Below are 23,356 nucleotides of genomic sequence, written 5' to 3' on the forward strand. Positions count from 1 at the left end.
GTGAAAACAAGAGAAATACTACAAGCCACCCTAAACCACCTGGAACCTGAAGTGCATCCTGGGAAGCAGCAGAATACAGGAACAGAGAAAAAGTGATGTAAATAAACTGAGAGAATGAAGGAAATGCCGAACATCTGTGACCCACAGTTGCAACAATCAAGCTTTCCCTCCCTACTAGTTGCCATTATGTAGATGGGTCCTCAGGGACTCACCTTACTACCCTGGCCAAATAAGAAGGAACCTTGAAATCCACTGTCATCAAGGGAAGGATAAGCTTCAGAGGTGCAAAGAAATGTGTTTGGGGAAAAAGATAAAAGGACAGACAGACCTAAAGGGAGAATTTGCTTGGTATCCCCAATGTGAATGGAGAAAGCGGGTGAGAAACTATTAAAGAATAGGAGGGAGGGGCTGGGGTTGTGGCTCAGTGGTAGAGCATTTGGCTAGCATGTGTGAGGCACTGGGTTCAATTCTCAGAACCACATATAAACATATGAATAAAATCAAGGTCCATCAACGTCTAAGAAATTTAAAAAATAGAGGGAATGTGAGGATATGAAGATATTTGAAAGGGAAGCTACACTGATTATCTTGAGATCTGGATTTAATAAAAAGTCTGATTTCCTTGAATAACTTGTCTTGTGTTAAGCCATCATTTCAGTCTACCACGTGTGTGTCACAAGCAGGTTTGGTATGTATGCCTTCTATGCTTAAACCTATGTTGAACAAGGAAAGAGAAATGGCACACACGAACCTAATGATCAGTTTAGCTGGAAGTCTTTTTCCATTGATACTGATTCCTACAACTTGGGAATCAATAGAATCAAATACTTTAGGCATATATACTTTATGTTCCTTGGCAGTTGCAGTTCAACATTATTAACATTCACTTTTAATTTCTCTATTATAACCACATATTATAATAATTTATGCCCTATTTCCCATGATTTGGTATTAATTTATTAATAACAGGAAATGACTCACTTTTAGGAAACTCAAGCAGGCTTCCATATACCATCATTTCCACTTCAAGATATTCACAAGCCAACCTTACATACAACCTTAATGAAATATTTGCCTATTTTGGAACTTTATCTACAAGTGGGTTTAAAAATTAAGGCAACATTGTGGAGAATGAAAAAGGTCTTAAGTTCTTTTGGGACATTAGAAAACCCCTCTCTCCTGAACTTCAGTAAAAAGTCTTCATAAGATTATTAGTCCATCATATTAAAAAAAAAAAAAAAGAGTTTATTAGGCTAGGCATGGTGGCACACGCCTGTAATCCCAGTGGCTCGGGAAGCTGAGACAGGAGAATTGAGAGTTCAAAGCCAGCCTCAGCAAAAGCAAGGTGCTAAGCAACTCAGTGAGACCCTGTCTCTAAATAAAATACAAAATAGGGCTGGGGATGTGGCTCAGTGGTTGAGTGTCCAAGTTCAATCCCTGGTACCAAAAAAAAAAAAAAAAAAAAAGATTACTAGTCCATCTTGTTTAACAAGAAATGTGCTTGTACTCACATGAAAAATTCCAAACTGTACTATACTCAAGTGTTTCCACCATTTCCATTTACATTACAACAAATGAAGGTGTCTACTGACACAAAGGAAACAATGTATTTATTCCTGTTGATCATGCTTGAATACTGGATCAACTACCATTTTGAGGGGAAAAAGTATAAATATAAAGTGAACTTGAACTTTACACGAAGGTTATATCAATCATCCAGATCTGGAAAGTATAACTGGAAATCAAGTCAAGAAAGCCAATATGGTATTAGTCTGACTGAAGTGCAAATTTATTTAAAGCATAACCCAAAACAGCTGCCTATAACCTTAGGTTTCAATTTGTTCCCTAGTAAAATGCTCATTGTCAAATAGACATTGTAATGCCCCATACTACTAAAAATGCTTAATGTAGACACATATAGGTTATCAGGTTTATTTTGTGATTATATACTATGCTGACCAAAGTGGGCCCAAGAATAAGACTTCATTAATAAGCAAAATGTGAAAATGTGATATACTTGTGTTCTCATCATGTTTTTATAACAACCTTTGCAAAGGGAGAATAAAGAAGACAAACATATTTAGCCCAGTTTGAAGATAAAAGTGAAGCACAAAGGACACTGATTTATGTTGGGGCCAGTGAGGCAGTAGAAAAGGTGAAACAGAACACAACTTCAAATTTGAAATCAAAATGACCCCCGTCATAAGGAAACTAACCAACAGGTACCCCAAGGCTGTATCAGCAGGATGGGGTGTTGGGGAGGAAAACCACACAACTTTAAGACAAAAAGATGGTCTGTGGTGGTTGCCATCAGGTAATGATAATGACAACACTTATTAGTGGTTAATCATGCTAGGACCATGTAAAACATTTTATTTGTATCCATTTACTCCTCACCATTGAGGTAGGCATTGTCACCACCTACAGATGAGATTATGTGCACAAAATAAGAGGCCAGCTCAAATTCAAGACTGACTCCAAAACCTACACTCTTACCCCAATAGTCTGACCCTTTCTGTATCACATGCATAAACATAGTGGATATTTTCCAGTATGAACAATCCAATTTGACTAAATTTTCTGTCATCTGACCTACAGGACAAACTACAATTTTTTGACTTACAGGAGAAATTTTAAGTCTTTTGCAAGAATATAAAGCAATTAATAAATAAAATTTTAAAAAAATAATATAAAACACTTTATGAGGTGGCCTAAGCATCACACTCTACCAGGAAGCAATCTTAAACTTGAGAAAACAAGCATCTAAAACAAGTTATACTATTTGTCCAGAAGTACCATCTGCCAACAAAACTCACATTACCCGTATTTACACAGATATGAAATTCCTAAATTGTGACCAGAAAACTTCAGGTGATAGACAAATAAGAAAACAAGAAGAAAAATAAGGTATGTAAAACTTCTAAGGATCTGCCATCAAAACTAATTGGTGGGGCTGGGGTTGTAGCCCAGTAGTAGAGCATTGGCTTAGCATGTGTGAGGTGCTAGATTGGATCCTCAGCACCACATAAAAATAAACAAATAAATAAATAAATAAAAGTGTTGTGTCCGAATACAACTAAAAAAAGATATTTAAAAAAAAGTTGGCTGCATATTTTATTCCTTAAATTCCTTTCCTAAAGAGATGTGCCACTGCAAAACTAAACTCTTACATTCTGTAAGCTATAGTTAATGAAGCCCTTCTCTAGTATGTGATGGGTTTTTTATGTTTCATTTTGAACTTGGGGGCACTCAACCACTAAGCCACATCCCCAGTCCTACTCTGTATTTTATTTAGAGATAGGGTCTCACAGTTGGTTATTAGCACTTCGCCATTGCTGAGGTTGGCTTTGAACTCTCGATTCTCCTGCCTCCCAAGCCATTGGGATTACAGGCGTGTGCCACTGTGCTCATCCTTGGTATGCAATGTTGATGAAAAAGATTCTTTCCCTATTTTTACCAGTCAAAATAATAAATACAGTGTAAACGCTGATCACTCAGAAGTACTTTTGATGACTCCACCACTGGAGAACAATTTGTTTTTGCAAAGTGAGTCAGGAACACCTATGGAAGAAATCCTAGTTTCTATATAAGCAGACCATCTAACACCTAAGGCAATCTAACAAGAGCCCTGTTTGTTTTTAAGTAGTATACTAAGCACTGAGTCTTGTACCTCCAATCTAGACTGGTATTGGAAACACCTATTACTGTCACAGCAAAAGTCTATCTCTGAGGTTAATAATATTTTTAATTAAAAGAGCTGAACCAGATGATCACAGCTAAGCTCACTGGAATTTGTTCTTTTCATTGTTTTTAGAACATAAAAAAAAATGTGAGGAACATCAGTGGTATATCTAAGAGAGGCATTATTTAATAGTTTATGTTCTATTATTCAAACATTCTAATTTAATCTAAAGAGATTGAACCAGATTAGGTAAATATTCCTGATTACTATAGATCTTTGATTATAATAATTTTCTTAACTTGAGCTCATAATAATTTCCCATGGGCAGAGAGTGATGCTGAAGTTATCAAAAAGAGTAGTAGGAATACATCCAGTATAAACTATTCACATTCCCCCAACCTTTGCCTCTGTATAAAGGCAACACATTATTTCTCCCTATGTCAAGATGGGTAGAATACATAGTAGTCTACTTTTTAAAAAAAGTGAGGAAAACATTTGTAATTAGAACAATACTCTAAATTCCACAAGTGGGCTGGGGATATAGCTCAGCCATAGAACATTTGGCTGGCATGCAAGAGGCCCTGAGTTCATCCCCAGTACTGGGAAAAAATCCACACTTAAAATTCCCATGTCATAAGATCTCAAGGGGAGAACAGGCCAAATATGGTTGCATCATTCTAATGGTGGTGTATTCAATTACAAATAAGAATCACTCACTACCATGTTTCACTGCATAATCATCACCACCACATTAACATATATTCATTAGTAGTCTGTGTACCCTAATCTTGCACCAAAGATGGTATTATAATAAGTGATTTTTAAATAATACCAGCACGATTGTTTTTTTTTTTTTAAAGCTTTACGTAAGAGTCGTGCCCCAACTTTTGTGTAAAAAATTTTGGCATAAACTCCAATGATTATGCTGTCAAATATAATACATCAAAAGGCTATATTTCCTTACTGTTCTAAAAAAGTTGTAGTCTTTTATCACCAAGATTAAAGTTCCTAATATATAAAGAGATGAGGAATCCTGACATATGAAATAATGAAAACAGGGAAGTTCTTAAATGCAAACAGGTTTCCCATAGGTTCATATCAGAACTGAAAAGAATTGAAAATATACTTAACAGTTAAAAAAAAAACTATCTGAATTTTAAAAACTTTACATACCAATAATATAGCACATATTTTGTGTATTATAGGGATGAAGACAGAATTATCTTGTGAAAACAGAAATAAACCTTTCAAAAGTTAGATGAAGAAATTTACCTGAACTATATATTTCAGCAATCTCAACAGTTCAAATTTACATGGTATCTGCTACCTAGATTTTGTGGACTGATTAAAACTTTAGCACTGTACTATATTATCATTGCCATATTGAAAATGTACTACGTAGAAAAGCACGCTGTTTGGAGAAACTTATGTTTTAACAAGCAGTTTTATAATGAAACTTGATAAAAGTTCAACTAACTGAATGTATTTAGATTAAAAAATTATCTGAAGTAGATATCATATTACGTAGTAGGAAAATAACCAAAAAGTCACTGTCCAGGAAGAACAAGAAGGACATCAAGATGTTCTAAGCAATTTCCTGAATAGCAGGAAATGAAAAGCTGGAGATGCTGAGTTTTTGATCAGTTTACTTTTTTTCCAAATAGGCTTACTCATTATTAACTGATGAAAGATAACACACATGATATTAAAAACTAAAATCTAAGGTTTCTAAAAGTTCATGATTGTCAGTTAATACTCAACTAAGAAAAAAGTTCATTTGGTTCCCTAAGTTTCTGGGGATGGGGGAGCAGCTATCTACTGGACCATTTTATAACTACACAACTTTTACCTTAAAACTATTGACATCAATTATAGTAAGTTGCTTTACTCAGTCAAATAATTAGGTTATCCAAAGCAACACTATGCCCATTTTCATGCTTTATGAAAAATGTTTTCACTTATAAGGAGTCACATTTCTTTACCACTTCCACAGCTCAAATGACTATTTCAATAACATAAAAATATGAGATGTACTAAAGTCTATCTTGGATTTTTTTTTAATTATTCTGATGAAAAACTAGCAGACTATTTCTAAATGTAATGTAACTGAAAACACTAATTCAACTTCAAATTTATTTTAATGATATGTACAGGAGTTAACAAATTACAATTAAAACGGAACAGTTATGTTTATTCCACATAACTTAAAATCATGCAATACTGCATGGTAAAAACAACAGCTTCATTCATATACAAAAAAGTATTATTTTGAGACTCATGATAGTATCTTGAAATTTTTGACATAAGCTTTTTGCAAAAAGCATTTTATAAAAATTTAAAGACCTGATTAATCAGTTAATGCATTGTTAGGAAAGATAATAAACATTATTAGTAAAGTGAGGTTACAAGCAATTAATTTTAAAATTATACCAAGTACGATTGAATGTGCTCTCACGAAATAAATGTTAAGAAAATAGTTTTGAAAAAGATCTCATATTGAAGCCATGTATTAATTTTGTTGAATCAGGTTATATAAATCAATAGTCAAGTTTATTCAGTTAAAGAAAATATGCCTATCCTTTCTTATACTCATAAATAGTACTTACATTTAGTCTTTATGTACAAGTGAAGAAAAGTTCAATGTAAAAAATATACTGCCAATCCACTTATAATGGTTGAATAGTTTTTTTATCTACACATTACATTGCATTGATGAAAATGTCCAATTTAAATCACAATCAACCAGCATAAATATTTAAGCTGAGTATTGTTGTAAACAATAGAAAAAAAAACAAATTCATTTATTTTTTAAATTTCATCACTGGGTAACAATCTACTTCTCAGCTCAAAATGCTATATAAAGGCTCAATATTTAATTTAATCAAATTCGAAACCCACTAAACTTAAAGAGTAAACAAATTGAATGTTTTTCAAAGTGCATAATTTCCAACTCATCTACTTGTAATATTTATCCAATTCCAGTTCATCAGCAAGAAAATAAAATGTACTTGGCTATAAAAATACTAAGGAATGTTTTTGAAAAGGAAAGGCTATTTGGTAGAAGTAACTACAAAAATAATTAGTTTAAAACTTTGTAAAGCTTTAATGCAAGAACATCAGTACACTTTCTTTCCATAAACCTTAAAGCATGATCAATACCAAGATTTTAAATGTCCACCTTTCAAGTACTTAAAAAGGAGTTGCAACCAAGTGTCTTAAAAAAAAAAAAAAATAGCAAGACAAATGATCATGCAGGTGTTAATCTGCTGACATTTGGGGGCACTGATATGTGTGTTGGACTGTCATCTCTGGCTCCTCTAGCAGCAAGGGTGGGCAAGGTGTTACTATGAAACGTAGATGAAGGATGAGTCATGCCAACATTCTCATCTTCACCAGTATCTGAATCTGGTGTTGTAACTTCACTGTTCTGAAGTCCCAGGATCTCACAAACTGCTCGTGGCAATTCCTGCATATGAAAAAAAATCAAACACAAAACCACATTTGCTACTAAGGAAAAATAATCATGAAGTAACACTTATATTAAGACTACTCTGAGTCCAGAATCTGAAGATTTGTTCTGACATTGTAAATGTCATATATCCTCACACCTTGATTCTCCATTCCAAACAAAATTCTAGCCATTTATTTTTATTTTATGAGTGATTCCCAAGCAGTTTCCAAATTAGTCACTCTCCACTCCATCCAAGCACAACTACAAATATAGTTTTCTAGTATTTGGTATTTATCTCTTTCTCTTTTTTATAATAATATTTTTTATATAATCTCTCTCAGTAAACAATGGAAGAAATATCTAATCGACATGTTTTGAGACAGAACAGCTATCAAATGTTTGAGCTGAACTAAGTATATGTACTGAACACAAATTCTTATAAAAATATAAAAGCCAAGCCAAGCTATATCAAACGAACTGGGGTTGTAGCTCAGTGGAAGAGTACTTGCCTAGCACATGTCAGGCACTGGTTTCAATCCTCAGCACCACAAAAAAATAAATAAAATAAAGGTATTGTGTCCATTCACAACTAAATATATATATTAAAATATACATTGATTTGGTTTTAATTCAGATAATACATCAAATTTACCTTGTTTTTACAAATAATTAAAGAGCTTGGGTTAATACAAATGCAATGACAGACTAGTATTCATTTAATTATTTTTTATTAGAATCTTTTTATTTTGGGGCATTACACATTTAATAATAGTTCCTTATTCTGTATTCATTAATTCAATAATGTATCATTGCTTTAATTCTATATCCTCTTTAGCTGTAGTAGAAATATTTTCATTACTTTTTCCACTTGGCCTTATTATTAAATGTTTCCTCTCTGATATAAGTAGCCATTTGTTTTCAATTAAGTGCTATAAATCTATGATACTAAACAAAAAGCTGTTCGGACTGGGGTTATGGCTCAGCCTGGCACGTGCAAGGCCCTGGGGTTCAATCCTTAGTACCACGTATAAATAAATAAAATAAAGGTATTGTGTCCAACTACAACTAAAAAAATAAATATTAAAAAAAAGAAAGCTGTTCAATTCTCTGTGCCTTCTCTTATCTTGCTAAAACTGTCACTTATTTTACTTCTAAGAAGAAAAATCTTTCTTGATCCCATCAAAAGAGAAAAGAATAAAAGCCTTACAATCATTTGAAACATTGTATGTATACCTTGCATTTTACCATCTGTAGAGAAATTGCTTCTGCCTTGCACAGTATATCTTCCACATCAATTTTCATGGACAATTCATTGATATGCTAAAAACACCAATAAAATAAATTATAATCAAAACTGAAATCATTACATTTTACTATACAAACAACTTATTACCAGTTATATTGCACTGCAAATAAAACTTAAGAAATAGTCACAGACTACAAATACACAGGAAATCCAATATATCTTTTATCAGATTTTTTTTTTAATTTTTATTGTTGGTTGTTCAAAACATTACATAGTTCTTGACATATCATATTTCACACTTTGATTCAAGTGGGTTATGAACTCCCATTTTTACCCCGTATACAGATTGCAGAATCACATTGGTTACACATCCACTGATTTACCTATTGCCATACTAGTATCTGTTGTATTCTGAGGTTTAAAGCTAATAAGCTTACAGAACATTAAATCTAGCAGCTGTCTCAAGTCTGCTATCTCAAAGTTAATAAGCAAAAGCATTATTTTTTCAAAAACTAAACTACATAAAAGAGCATTTGTTGTATTTTCCTTTTCTTCCTCATTAGCCAAGTAAAAATAACTGGTCAATATGTATATGGTGAACCATCATTCTCAGAAAACCAGTCAAAGTGTTATCAATAAAATTTAAGTAATTACTCAAGGGATTCAATAACATTGCAAGAATATGTTCTTCATATCAGGAACACCAAATAGAGGAAAGAGCCAAAACAATAAAATCTAGATTAAAGGAATACTACCTTAAGTATTTCATTGAAGCCATAATGTTTTTCCATTATGTGCTGCTTTTCTGATTCCAAAATAGCACAACAGAGAAGAAGATGGAAATTTTTACATGGCAATTCAGTCCATATTACCTATAAAAAAATAGAAGAATTATTTAGTAACTCATATCAATTCTAAAATATTTTTCTCACAAATACAATGTTGAATTTGGAAGCAATGAAATTGTCTAGTTGGAACAGCCTACTATTTTTCTAGCTAGTGAATGAGGACGTGAAGAAGTCTTACAAAGTAACTAATTAACTATAAAGGAACTAGTATCAAGACTAATGTTGGATATATTCTAAATTTGGATCTGTGGATAACTACCATATGCAAATCATTTACCAATATGATAAGTGTTATTAAGAAGCCACAGCTGTGGGGTTAAGTTTATGATATAAGGGTTAGACGAACTTTCAGTATTTTTCTGAACCTTCAGTTTCTTACTTATTTTTAGTTGTAGATAAATAAGTAAATAGTTATTATGTCTATTTATTTATTTTTATGTGGTGCTGAGGATGGAACCCAGTTGCCTCACATGTGCTGAATTTAAAAAAAAAGATTTAATTATACAGTATATAGGGTGAAAAACATACATAGGTAGCTCTACATTCCAAATTTATAAAGCTTTATATTGTATTATATAATTCAGAGTATCCTCCGGCTATGATAAAAACTAAATCAATTATCCAAAATTTTTACCCAAACATAGAATGTTTGATTAGTAAACTTTTCCCTGAATATAGGTAATGCCCTCAGATTTAAGACCTTGTTAATGTACCTAATTGCTGTACCTAATAATATCTTTTCTGGAGAGACAAAAAGGCTCATACAAACAACATTATTAGTGAATACCTGAAATATGTTTCCTTCTTTCAAAAGAAGTAAATAATTTTCAAACTAATTCCAATTTCCCAAAGTTCAATTACAATAAAATTAACCTCAAAGTTTTGATTAAAAGTTCCAATTTATTTGATAAACACAGATTGAGGAGTTATTCTAGCTTTGCGGTAATAAATATTAATTCATCCTTTAAAGAAATTGAGATTCTAGTTTAACAAAACTGATACACATTTAAACATGATTTCTATCAAAGAACCTGTGAGTTTTACTTCCAATTTCAGAACAGATCTAACAAGTACAAAGCAATGATCCTTCCATTACACACTGCCTTCTCTAATGGTAACTGGAATCAATTTCCAGTTGTAAAAGTCTTAGAGGACACTGGAGTTCCACTGTAAGTTTATTATTCAAATGGATTATTTCCTTTGGAAATTTTTGGTCATCCCTTCATCTGTATAAAGGCAACAATCAGTCATTACACCAATATTGTATTAAAAAGTAGACTGATTTGGTATTAACAGACAGTTGAGAATTAAAGGGTTTTTTTTTTCTTTTTTTATCAAGATTTGCCAGAGGTGCAAAATGGAATAAAAGGATGTACTCCAAAACTATGATAATGAATTTCCTCTAAAGTGTCAGGAGGGAAAAGGAACTGGGATGGTGAAAAAGACTAACTAGCTTTGATTTTTTTTTTTTCTTGAAAGAAAAGAGAGAAAGGGTTCACTAGTAGTAAACATAAAAAAATATTTATATATATTAAATTTGGAATGTGGAATGTTAGTTATGTTATTCTTGCCATTTTGCTATAACTTACATTTCTTTTAAAGAGCAAAACACATTCCAGTCCCCTCCTAACACCACAGATCACAAACTAAGCTTAAGTGCCAACTCAACTGACTGGCTCATCAATTTGAATGCTAAACAAACCTATACCAGAATGTGACAGAGGCTCTCATAAATTCGATTATCCCAAAGAAAGAATATAAATAGCAAATGGTCTAGGGAACTATTCTGGTATACCTCTTGGCCTCAAATCTCATAGTAATTGTGATTTTAAGAAAGAAGTTCCAAAAGACCACATATTAGGTTTGAGGTCATTAATTTTTAAGGACAGACTACAAACTTACAAGAATTTTGGAAGGTAAGTACCTTAAAAATTTCACTTGGGCTATGACAATCCATTTATACTCTACAGAATAAATTGAATCTGTCCATTATAAATATTACACTTGCATAATAATTTCAGAACTTACCTCCCATAATCGAAGAATATCCAGAAAACTAAATTCCCTTTTAAATCTAATTAAAAGCCATCTGAAGCAAAAATACAGGTATCCAGAGTCCTGCGATTCTATACAGAAGAAAAAACACATATATGAATTATTCTTATACTAGTTATGTCAAAACCAAGGGACCTTTCTCAAACTGAAATTTTTCTCTGCATTTTAGGTAACTAGAACCCCTATATTATTTAATTGCCTTCTATCAATTCAAGTAAACAATTCAAATTTAATTCATTTTATGAACAAAATGTTTTAAGATTTATAAAGATAGTTATATTTATAAAGATATTTATAAAGATAGTTTATTCTTATACTTTCAGTCCTCAGAACTCAAGCAATAGCAATGAGCATTTACATCTTTTAAAGAGTTCTTCACATTTTTGGGGGGGTATATATCAAAATTGTATTATACTACAATTTGCCGTGTATAGTTCTGATTCACTAAACTTACCTAAGTAACTGCAAAATCCACTGTCCAATAATCGTAGTAAGGTACTCAGCTGAATTAACTGGGTCTTCATGCCTTGCATTTGTTCTTCAAAATTTTGATGCTTCAAAAGGAAATAACTGTTACCACACAATTAATATTTTAAAAACATTTTATACTACATAACAACTGATAACTAAAGCATGATGTCTAAGGACAAATGTTTGACTTCTACCATGCAGGTATGTTAAAAAATACACAACTAATTCAAAAGCTAAAGCAACACTACAAAGGGAGGGAAGAGAAAAAAATCCTTGGTCTTAAACTAAGGATTATTTTCTCCCCTATTCATTTGATTTAGATAAAAAAAGAATTGTAGGAATAGCAGCAGCACACTGACACATTTATTTCTTCACAACATAAAAGACTTGGTGAAAGGAACATATATTTGGGAAATAAACATTTATCAGATTATTTCCATCATTAAGTATTCCTTCAAATGACCACATGAAATAAAATTAACTTCATTTTAACACATATCTCATTTTAAAAAATTAACTACTTCTTGGGTATGTATACATGCACTGTATGACATTATATGTCAATATATTTGAACATACTAATACTGGTTTCATTTAATTGAAAACTATTATAGTAAGAAGCTAAATACAGTACATTGATGTTAATTTGGGAAGATATATACCTACTATAAGAAGAGGTTTAAAGATTCATGTTTATTCTACAAAAATCTGTTCAATTACCTCAGATTGGGCATTAAGAAAATTTTGGTAAGCTACAAATAAAACAAAAACATGATTCCTTTATCAAGGAACATACTAACTCTAGTGAAAAGAAAATAAACAAGAAAAACACAAAGAAAGCAGACAAGAGCTCTTATGTAATTAGTATCAGTTGTACAGACCTTTATAACAAATGCCTCAGGTTTCTAGAGCACTTGAGAGTAATTAGAACTAAGAAGGTAGGCAAATCAATCAATCAAAAAGATAAGGAAGGCAAATTATATCACCAGATTGTTACAATTGATAATTATCTAAAATAATCCAAAAATATTAATTTTTGGCAAAGGACTAATTTAAAAATTTATTAATTTAACAGTAAAAGATCATTTTAAAACTAATCAATCATCAAATATATTATTTGGAAAAGAACTAAGAAAAGTGAGGATTAGTTTTCAAACTACAAACAAGAGACTTGAAATAGACAAAAGTGAAAAATACTAAAAGAAGAAAAAAAATAATCAAACAAAAAGGGTAGAAGAAAAAAAGAGTACAACTTTCAAATTTCACATTTGTACCCCAGAAGCTCTGAGTTAAATTCTACATTTCAGAAATATTTTAAATGATTATCAATTCAAAGTACTTTATCCCCTTTGAAACAAGTCATTTCAAAAGCCAGCATCAAATTTATTAATTTTATTTTGAAAAAATACAGTGACCTATGTATGTAGTCAGGTCTTCAGATTTCATATGCCTTTATCTACTCATACCTCTTTCTGCCTTTGTTCTAACAGATTGCTTGAGAAGACTTTTCTATTTTATCTGTTAATATTCTCTCTACTACTCTCCTAGATAAACTGCTGACAATAAATTCTTTTTATTTTTTATACTAATGTGTCTATATAGACATAGTTGAATTCTAATAATCACAGACTTCTGGGAAGACAACAATTGCTAAGAGTGTCAGACTTACAAATAGTTAAAACACGTGGAATACATCAGAATCTAGAAAGGCAATATGTCAATCAATGGAAGGGAAACTGATGTGATACAGCAATCTGTATACGGGGTAAAAGCGGGAGTTCATAATCCACTTGAATCAAACCCTGTAATATGATGTATTAAGAACTATGTAATGTTATGAATGACCAATAAAAAAAAAAAAAAAAAAAAAGACTGGGATCCCAGTTAGAATTAAGACATATTCTACGCATGTACAATTTTATCAAAATGGTTTCTACTGTTATGTATCACTAAAAAGAACCAATTAAAAAATATTAACTCTAGTGACTCAAGTAAAAAAAAAAAAAAAAAAAAAAACCACGTGGAGAAAAATCCGTCACTATGACAAAATCCAAAATGTTCACAAAAGTTAGGATATTACTTGGCATGGCTAACCTTTAGCCCAAAACCGATGAAGGAAGAGTTCACGTACTTCATCTATTTCATCAATATTCTATAATGACTCATGGCTCTTCTGAAGAACATAAGCACTTACTGATATTAAATACTGGTTATTCCTATACTACAGGCACATATTTTCTACTTTTTATATTAAAAACAACACCAGTATTTCCAAATCTTTTAAAAGGTTATTAAAGAGGGAAAATACAATGGATTAATTTTTTAAGCTCCATCATAGTTGGCTAAATATAAAAATCAGTCATATAATAAGATTAAATAACTAAATTTTTATTGGTTCATAATAGTTATAATAAACATTAAGATTCATTTTGACATAATTATAAATGCATGGAATATAATTTGCTCCAATTAAGTCCCCAGTACTTACCCTCCCCCTCCCCCTTTCTTCTACTCTACAGATCTTTCTATTTATTGTTTTTTCAAATTAATATCTTGTAAATATACATAATGGTGAGAATCACTATAATATATTGGAAAGTTAGGTCAGATTCTTTCCCCTAATTTTCCCTTATTCCACTCCTTCTGCCTCCCTTCAATCACCTTCTTCTACTCCCCTGACCTTTCTTTTATTTTGATGGAATTCTCTCCCCATCCTCACCTCCGTCTCCCTCTCTCTCCCTTCCCCTAATCTTACACTAGCTTCTGCGAATCAGAGAAAACATTCAGCCTTTGACTTTCTGAGTCTTAGGATTTCACTTAGCATTATAGTCACTAGTTCCATTCATTTACCAGCGAATGACATGATTTCATTCTTGTTCATGGCTGAGCTTCATTGCATTGTGTATGTATACCACGTTTTCTTTATCCATTCATCTGTTGAAGGGCACCTAGGTTGGTTCCATAGTCTGACTATTGTGAATTGTCCATTATAAACACTGATGTGGCTGCATCCCTACAGTATGCTGATTTTAGATCCTTGGTTTAATACACTGAGGAGCAGAATAGCTGGGTCAAATGGTGGTTCCATTCCTAATTTCTAGAGAAATCTCCATACTGCTTTCCAGAGTGGTTACGCTAATTTACAGTCCCACCAACAATGTATGTATGTACCTTTTCTCCCATAGTTTTGCCAACATTTTTAGTTATAAAACTAAATTTTTCAAAATGAGTTTCATTTAAGGAAAAAATCCCTGCTCTTACCATTTGGTCCATGTAAGAGGCAAAGCACCAAAAGGCATCCACTTCATTTTCCATCACATACAAAAGAGGAGAAAGTAAGTCACTCATTCCTTGCACATAGCCTAAGAAGAAGAAAATAATATTATCTCTGAAAACTTATGCTTTATGTAACTGTATGTGTGAGCGCGTGTGCGCGCATGCACTTCACCACCATTTCACTGAAAATTATGTATTGCCTTTGGATTAAAAAACTGGCAAGTATTTCTTTTCGTGAAAAAAAGAAAATAAACAGGGGGCTGGAGATACAGCTCAGTTGGTAAGGTACACAAGGCGAGAGAGAGAAAGAGGAGGGGGGAGGGGGAAAAGGGGAGGGAGGGGGGAGATGAAGCATTCACGTGAGAAATATTAGTAGTTTTATATTGAGATGTCAAGCACATATGTATCTTGGAGAATGCATTTTAGTGAAGGTATCCCTATAAAGAGCGGATAATAAAAATAATGTGCAACAGCATCATGAGAAAAGGAGGTAAAGAAGAAACCAGAGGAAGATTAAATGTAAGAACACTTATTCAAAGATATATTTAATAAGAACAGTCAGGAAGACAAGGGGAAAAAATTAAGGAAGAATAATGCTGCGAAAATCCAGGTAAGAATGTTGAAAGGCCACAGTGGTCAACAATGCCCAATTACTACAAATAAGTAAAATAAAATAGTAAAGGGTCCAACAGCTTTAGCAAGCAAACCACTGGTAATTCAAAAGGAATCTCTCTCTCTCTCACACACACACACACACACACACACACACACACACACACACACACAACAAAATAAAAAACTTTTTAAAATACCATATCCACATCCTTCTCTTTTCTTGTTACTCTTTACCCAGACAATACTAGCAAATGGATTAAACCCAATCAATATTTTTGTAGTTAAATTGTCACTCTAACCTTTCTCTTAAAGCTATTATAATTTCTCAACCATGACACTAATTACAATACTTGTTTAAAAGAAAAATTGGTAAGATAAGAATTCAGATTCCTCACTTTAAAACAAACAAAAGTGTTGGGTTTGCTTTTCATCTGAATATAGCAAGTTTCTTTTTATTCCATGCTATAAACCCCTTAATTTCTTTCTTTTACAATTCAATTTCAGACACCAATTCTTGAACCAATAAAGGGATATTCAACTTTGGAAGCTTTTGTACATTTGTTAAAATTAAATGGAGATTTCTTGGTTGGTGGCTTGGGACATTTGCAGAAAATATAGTCTTTAATGTGCAGATCCAAAGGTTACATTTTTATTCACCAAAATTTTTCCATACTGAAGCCCATAAGTCTATAATTAAAAGGTGGAGTGGGTAATTCTGCTAGAGATGATACACAATTATGTATCATTGTTTTGGAGGAAAACTTTAAAAATGACCCCAGAAAGCAGGTAAGCTAAAATCTCTTCAGAAAACTCAGATCAAACATGTAATACAAGCCAGGCACAATAGTACATGCCTGTAATCACAGCGGCTCAGGAGGTTGAGGCAGGAGGATCAAGAGTTAAGCAACTCAGCAAAACCCTGCCTAAATAAATACTACACAAAACAGGGCAGGGATGTAGCTCAGTGTTTGAGTGCCCCTGAGTTCAATACCCAGTACCAAAAAAAAAAAAACAAAAAAAACATGTAACACAAAAAGGCCTTCAGATCTCTTTATGAAAATAGATGAAGCTAAATTTGCTATGAGTCTATACCCTATCGTCTACTGCTATGCCTTTCCACACATCCTATTATAAATTCATTGGGTCTACAATGTCCTCTGTGACAAAGTATGCTGTATTCACATGAGCATAAAAAGATATGTAGGTTCCCATGGAAGACATTCAATTATTACAGTAGCAGACAACAGAGTTATCAAGACATTTACAAATAAGAGCTAGAAAAAATGGCATATGACAAGATATCTAAATGTGAGCACTTCTACAAATTTATGAAGATGGTTTCTAAAATAATGCACATTTTAAGAAAAAAAATAAGTTGGAAGGAAGACTAAATTGTTAACATCAGAACTGTCTTACCTGGCACTAACACAGTGAAATCTATTACAAATATAAAGTCTAAATCAATTAAGACAAAATGGAAATCTAATCTGAATTCAACAAAGTGCAAAAGAGTACTATTCTACTGGACCTGATTGCATATGGTCTACGATGGAAAAATTTCAAAGAGTGCTATTCAAAAGATTTACAAAGCACCTTTCCTCTAGGAAAAGATAAGGGTTTATTAAGTTATAATGAATAAAAATTTCTAAAAAGCTAATTTAATCCTTTAAGTCTTCAGCTTTCATATGAGATCACTACCATATTTTTTCTATAAGTCTTAGCTGAAGCCAGTTGTCAAACTAATCTTCGTCTTCTGATAGCCTTAAATCTATTTTATTTTATACATAATGTTCTTTAGGGTATGCCATGAATTATGGGAATGGAATTAATGTACAAATTCCTTTTAATTAAAGAAAGATTAAAGGTGTTTAAATTAGCATTCAGTGGCACTCAGATTCTGCAGTACTACTAACTGATGCACATCAGTACTACTATAATTTCTAAAGTAGTTCCCTAAAATTATTTTCAAAGCAAATTTGTTTCAGTTGAGAGGTGTGAGAAATGAACTCTTTATCATCCTATTGTACACTTCTTGTGCTGAAAAGAAAATTTAATCTACATACAGGTCAATTTCCAGGTAATTGAAGCTTATCCCTTGGAGTATCAAATACAAAATATATATATTGAGAACTAAAAATCATCTTTTAAAAGAACTTTTAGACACTCTCCTGCCTTCTTATACGTAATATTTTGAATGTAATTTAACCTTTCTCAACGATACAGGATCATGATTATCAATATACATTGTAAAAAAGATCTCTCTCATAGATACTTCCTGAAATACAGTATCTATACTCAATTAAAAATTACTCTTAAGTTCTGCTTTTAATCATTTGGTCAACTTTCTCATTATTGAGAGTGAATTTAATGCAAATACATATCATCTATAGGCTAAGGTGCCAAACATCTCAATATTATGGAATCACCTATGAGACAGGGTAAATTTATAACATAGGTTGCTCTACTGCAAATAAAGGGCAAGAGACATTGGTCCATAGCTGCTATAAGAACTATCTTCACTTTTCTTAAGTCTAGAATTATCAGTGGGAACCTTGACTGTGTTTCAGATAACTGAAATGCCTGAATAGAAAGAATGTGGAGTTGGTATAGACAAATGGGAGAGGCAAGTTTACACATTTCTCAGAATGTGTTCCTGTCAAGATACAGGACTATGTGCAAATTCCTTTCTCAAAATTACCACCTGAGAGAATGGAGCAATGACTACTATTGCCAAAAACAATAGTCTGATGTCCTACAGTGGTAAGAGAAATTAAAACAGCAAGGGACTGGGGTACTGAAGATGGAGGGATTAAGAATGCCAGCCTGCTATAAAGTTCTGGGGCTCTACTCCAAGCCAATTATTTACTACCTGTGTGAACTCAAGTCACTGTTTCTATTAGTATAACCTTACTCATAAAGTGGGAATTACCTCCCTACTTCTTCAAAAGACTACCATTAAAATTAAAGTAAAACTCACTCTGTAACATGAAAAGCAATCTACCAATATGCTTTAAATGATCCACTCTGAAGCTCACTAACGATACGACAGACAGGACTGGCTGCATTTTAGCTTTTAAAGAAAACCTTGTGATTTTCAACTTATTCTCACCAAATAGGCTGTTACCTCAATACCCACAAACGAACTTACATCTTCCCTCAATTTATAAAGACAAGAAAACATAAATACAGGGGCTGGGGATGTGGCTCAAGCGGTAGCGCGCTTGCCTGGCATGCGTGCAGCCCGGGTTCGATCCTCAGTACCACATACAAACAAAGATGTTGTGTGTGTCTGCTGAAAACTAAAAAATAAATATTAAAAATTCTCTCTCTCTCTTAAAAAAAAAGAAAATATAAATACATACAAATAGTGAAGGAAATGTATCCATAATTCCAGGTTTATTTGGGTTCAATGTGCAAAGTATCCAAACATCTTCTCCAGATATTTACAGCTCTACAAAAGTAATCTGGAAAACAACTATTTCTATTATTGTCTAACTGGAAACAATTCACATGGTAGGTAACTAAGAACTCGCTTATCTTACTGATTTAAAGGCTGATGTTTTGGGATTTGATGGTCCTTTTAAAGAAACTGCTCAAATTCTCTTGTCCCTTAAAATACTAGTTCCTTACTTAAGTTTTCCACCCCTTAGCATCCTTTCTCTATACAATTTTCTATTTTCACCTCCAGCACAGTGCTAACAACTCATATTTGGTATGAACATTTACCAAGAAAAGTAAATTTCAAATGCCCTTCAAAATAATCTGAACTACCTATGCACGACATCAAATCATACCAGAAATGAAATGCACATTGATTCCCAAGTTTTCTCAGTTCATGGCATTTTTACACTCCCAGTAATTTTTTAGAAGGCACTTCTAGACTCAAAGAAATAACAGCTCCAATTATTACATAATTATGTCCAAACATAAGTACAGATTAAGCATCCCTAATCCAAAACATGAAATCTGAAATGCTCCGACTAGAACTTTCTGAGTGCTTATATGAAATGTCGAAGCATTTCAGACTTCAGATTTTTAAATTAGGAATGCTCAACTAGAGCCAGGTGGGGTGGCGCATGCCTGTAAGCCCAGTGGCTGGGGAGTCTGACACAGGAGGATCCTGAGTTCAAAGCCAGCCTCAGCAATGGCAAGGTGCTTAGCAAACTCAGACCCTGTCTCTAAATAAAATACAAAATAGGGCTGGAGATGTGGCTCAGTGGTTAAGTACACCCCTGAGTTCAATTCCTGGTGCCCAAAAAAGAGGAGGAATGCTCAACTAGTAAAGTCTAGAAAATATTCTAAAATTAAAAATTAAACTCTAATAAAACACTTCTGTTCTGGTCCAAATCATTCAGATAAAGAATAATCAGCCTGTGTTTAAGCCCTAAAAACTTAGCATCTGTTGGGTACTACACTGCATCTCAAACCTTGAAACTCAACTAAATACCACTATTCTCATTTACTTTCAACCAGTAATTGATTGAAGGCCAAAGAAAACCCAGTTCTGCAAATATATAACTTCATCAAAGGAATATAGTTACATAATGTTAAATTAACTATTTCAGCTAGTACTTAGTACAGCGTTCTATATATGTCACTATAATTCTCTCAAAAATTTAGAAGATTCCACAGTGCCCTTGTAAGTTTATCGCAGCAAATTTGGGGCTCCTGGTTTGAGAACCATACTTATTTATGCCTTATAAATTTCTAGTCCCCTGAGGAGCAATCCTTATGAATCTAGTCCACAGAACTATTACCTATTTTTAACTGGTTAATAAACTTAAATTCTAAAATAAAAATACACAAGTCTTTTTAAATTAGGACTTCAGAGAAGAACTTACCTAAATCAAAATCGTACATACAGTAGGTCATCAGAATGTCATGAAGCAAAATCAACCCTGGATTATCTTGACCTTCATAAAATTTGTTTGTTCGATCTGTTCTGTTAACATCTTTTTCTAAAGAGGGAAATTATCACATATTTGAAAACCTCTCAAAAAACAGATTCTTATAAAGCTTATATCTTTAAAAGTACAGAATTACTTGCTATTAATTTCACTTCTTGCCAAGTTTTACATAAAGAAAGAAAAATTCATCAAATTATATTTCAAATATGGAGTAAAGTAACATTTTGGAATATTGTTCAAAAACAAGTTCACTTCTTCACAATTTTTTTAAGTATTCTTCAGTTTTAATCTAAACATAGAAACCTTTTATTTGCACAGTCAAAAATATTTTCAATGAATTAAAAGCAACACTAATAATTAACATTAGTTAGCAACAAAAATGACCATCATTAACGCATGTGATAGGTAGTAGTACTTGAAAAAAATAATTTTTAAAAAGTTAGTAGCCAATCAAGTGTAATCAGAAATTTATTCATGATTACTCCTTCATTATAAGAAGCATTATCAACTTTCTTGTTATGTTTCAAATTTATCTTTAGGAAAAATTGCTTCCATATTTTCATATACATACCATTCAGTTTAAACATTATAAGCAATTTTATAATTTTTTAAAAATTAAAATCCATACTTCGATGATGGAAATGAATTTCACATCATTAAAAACAGAAATGGAAATATCACCTTGAGCACATCCAAAAGTATTAACAATTCAATTCACCAACACTAATGCCTACTAAGTGCATTTTGTGAGACTACAACAAAAAAGGCATTCTCCAACTTGAATTTCTCAGAAAATCAGGAAGAAACAACAAACTCAAAATGATTTATTCCAAAATCAAGTCTGTTGTAAAGCTTTAATTATCCTCCCCTATTAAAATAAATAATTTGAAAAACTTTCAAAACTCTTTACACAGAAATAGGATGGTATTTCACAATGAAGTAGAATCTAATAATAGATAGCATAAGTTTAGATTATACAAATACATTTTTTAAAAATTATTAGAACAATATTCCATCTTTCTGTTAAAATACACATTTGTTTTCAAAATACAAGCAGGTATCTATAGGATTATATATATACTTCTCAAACAAATAAGCAAAAGCAATACCAAAAAATTCATGCTATGAATATAAAATTTCAATTTAAAATGTCAAAATATTTCATTCTCATTTCACAGTTGACAAATAATTTTCTACTAATTAAAGCACAATTTACAATGATAAAATGCCAACACAGACTATCAGCCTTAGTGTATTTTAAACACAGTAAAAAGTTGTTCAGATCCTCATGAACTATCAGTATTTCTTTCTTCTTATGTAGATACGTAGTAATGACAAGCCAGGCAGAAATTGCAAAAGGGATCAAAAAATGATATATAAAAATGGTAATTTATAAGGTATCTGTAGAAGCAAAATGAGCACTTAAGTCAAGCCCTAATGAAATCTAATTGACCATGGAACTTGGTATACCTAAAAAAAAAAAAAAGTTTAAGAAAAACACAATAATGCTGGTTGACCCCACTTGGCATCACCAACCTCAAGTGAGCCTATAATGCTATCTGGCAATCATGCACTATTTCCCTTGTCCATTCTTTCTCCCAATACATTCAACTACTTTACACCTCTTGTCAAGCCTCCATCTTCTCCCACATTTTACTCTCAGATCTTGCCTCCAACCTCTGGGAAAATGTAAGCTACTCAAGGAGAACTTCCCAGATACCCACCATTCTAACCACATAACTGCACGTGAGTTTATACAGTCTCTGTTCTCTCCTATCACTATCATGAGTTTTGATGATCATGGCTAGGACCAGCCCCTCTTTTCATGTAGGAAATCCATTACCACTGGCTACCCAAGGACTGTAGCAATTCTTATCTAGTTCCTCTACTAATTTTATTTCCTCCTCCTCCTCCAGTTCTTCTTCTTTACTGAACTATTCCCATAACATTCAACCATATGCCATTATTTCTTTTATCATCAAAAAAACTCTCTTATCATACTTCTCCCTCTAACTACAGTCCATTTTCTCTCCTTGTTTAGAGTAAAACTTCAATGAGCTGTACTTATTGTCTCCAAGTCCTCTCCTTCTGGATTACCTCTAGGTTGTCACATCCACCAACCCACGAGAATTTTCCTTTAATCAAAATCTCCAATAATCTCAATACTTTTTGTAATGGTGAATCCAAATCTTCATCTTATATGACATCCTAGTCATACTTTCTTGAAATACAGTCTTTATTTGTCTTTTAAGATACCAAGATTTGGTTTTCTTTTCCTCTGGCTTTTTCTCGGTTTCCTTTGCTCCTAATTTTTCCTCGGTTTAAACCTCTTCTTTTCTAAATATATTACTCCCTTGGGAATTTTATCTAGTTTTCCAATTCATAGTTTCATGAAGTCTCATACCATTTATATATTAATGACCCCTAAATTTATCTCTAGCCCCTTTCTCTCTTCTGACTTCCTCCTAGTTAGATGTGGACATCCAAGAAGCATCTCAAAATTAGTGTCCAAAACTGAATTCCAAACATTCTCTTCCAAACTTTCTTCTCTCATAGCTTTTCCCATTTTAGTAAAATAGCACTTCCATTTCTCCAGATGTTCCCCTAAAAACTTTAGAATCATCCTTTAATCTTTGTCTTCCTGTCTGACACTGATATATTAGTTAAACCTTCAAAATACATTTAGAAACAAATATTCAGTTCTCCCACCCAACTCATTCTACTTCCCAGCCCAACCTCACTCCATTCTAGCTACACTGGTCTCCTTGTTCTTCAAACATGCAGAGGTCAGGAGCCCAGAATGCC

General features: G+C 32.6%; 1 protein-coding gene across 4 annotated transcripts in view; it reads right to left on the reverse strand.

The window, feature by feature from the left end:
• Positions 1-6,728: 6,728 nt before the first annotated feature.
• Positions 6,729-23,356, reverse strand: part of Tbc1d15 (TBC1 domain family member 15) — a 59,185-nt gene continuing 42,557 nt past the window's right edge. For 3 of the 4 annotated variants that reach the window (XM_026386673.2, XM_026386671.2, XM_026386674.2), the window contains 7 exons: positions 20,486-20,602; positions 15,015-15,115; positions 11,737-11,836; positions 11,256-11,353; positions 9,135-9,251; positions 8,367-8,453; positions 6,729-7,148 (listed from right to left, as the gene is read on the reverse strand). In XM_026386673.2, coding sequence (XP_026242458.2) covers positions 6,930-7,148; positions 8,367-8,453; positions 9,135-9,251; positions 11,256-11,353; positions 11,737-11,836; positions 15,015-15,115; positions 20,486-20,602 — 839 coding nt within the window. In that variant the 3' untranslated portion in view covers positions 6,729-6,929. The remainder of the gene's footprint in view (positions 7,149-8,366; positions 8,454-9,134; positions 9,252-11,255; positions 11,354-11,736; positions 11,837-15,014; positions 15,116-20,485; positions 20,603-23,356) is intronic. The other variant, XM_026386672.2, reaches the window with a different exon arrangement.

The sequence above is a fragment of the Urocitellus parryii genome, chromosome 5, assembly GCF_045843805.1.
Source record: "Urocitellus parryii isolate mUroPar1 chromosome 5, mUroPar1.hap1, whole genome shotgun sequence".
Classification (NCBI taxonomy): Eukaryota; Metazoa; Chordata; class Mammalia; order Rodentia; family Sciuridae; genus Urocitellus; species Urocitellus parryii.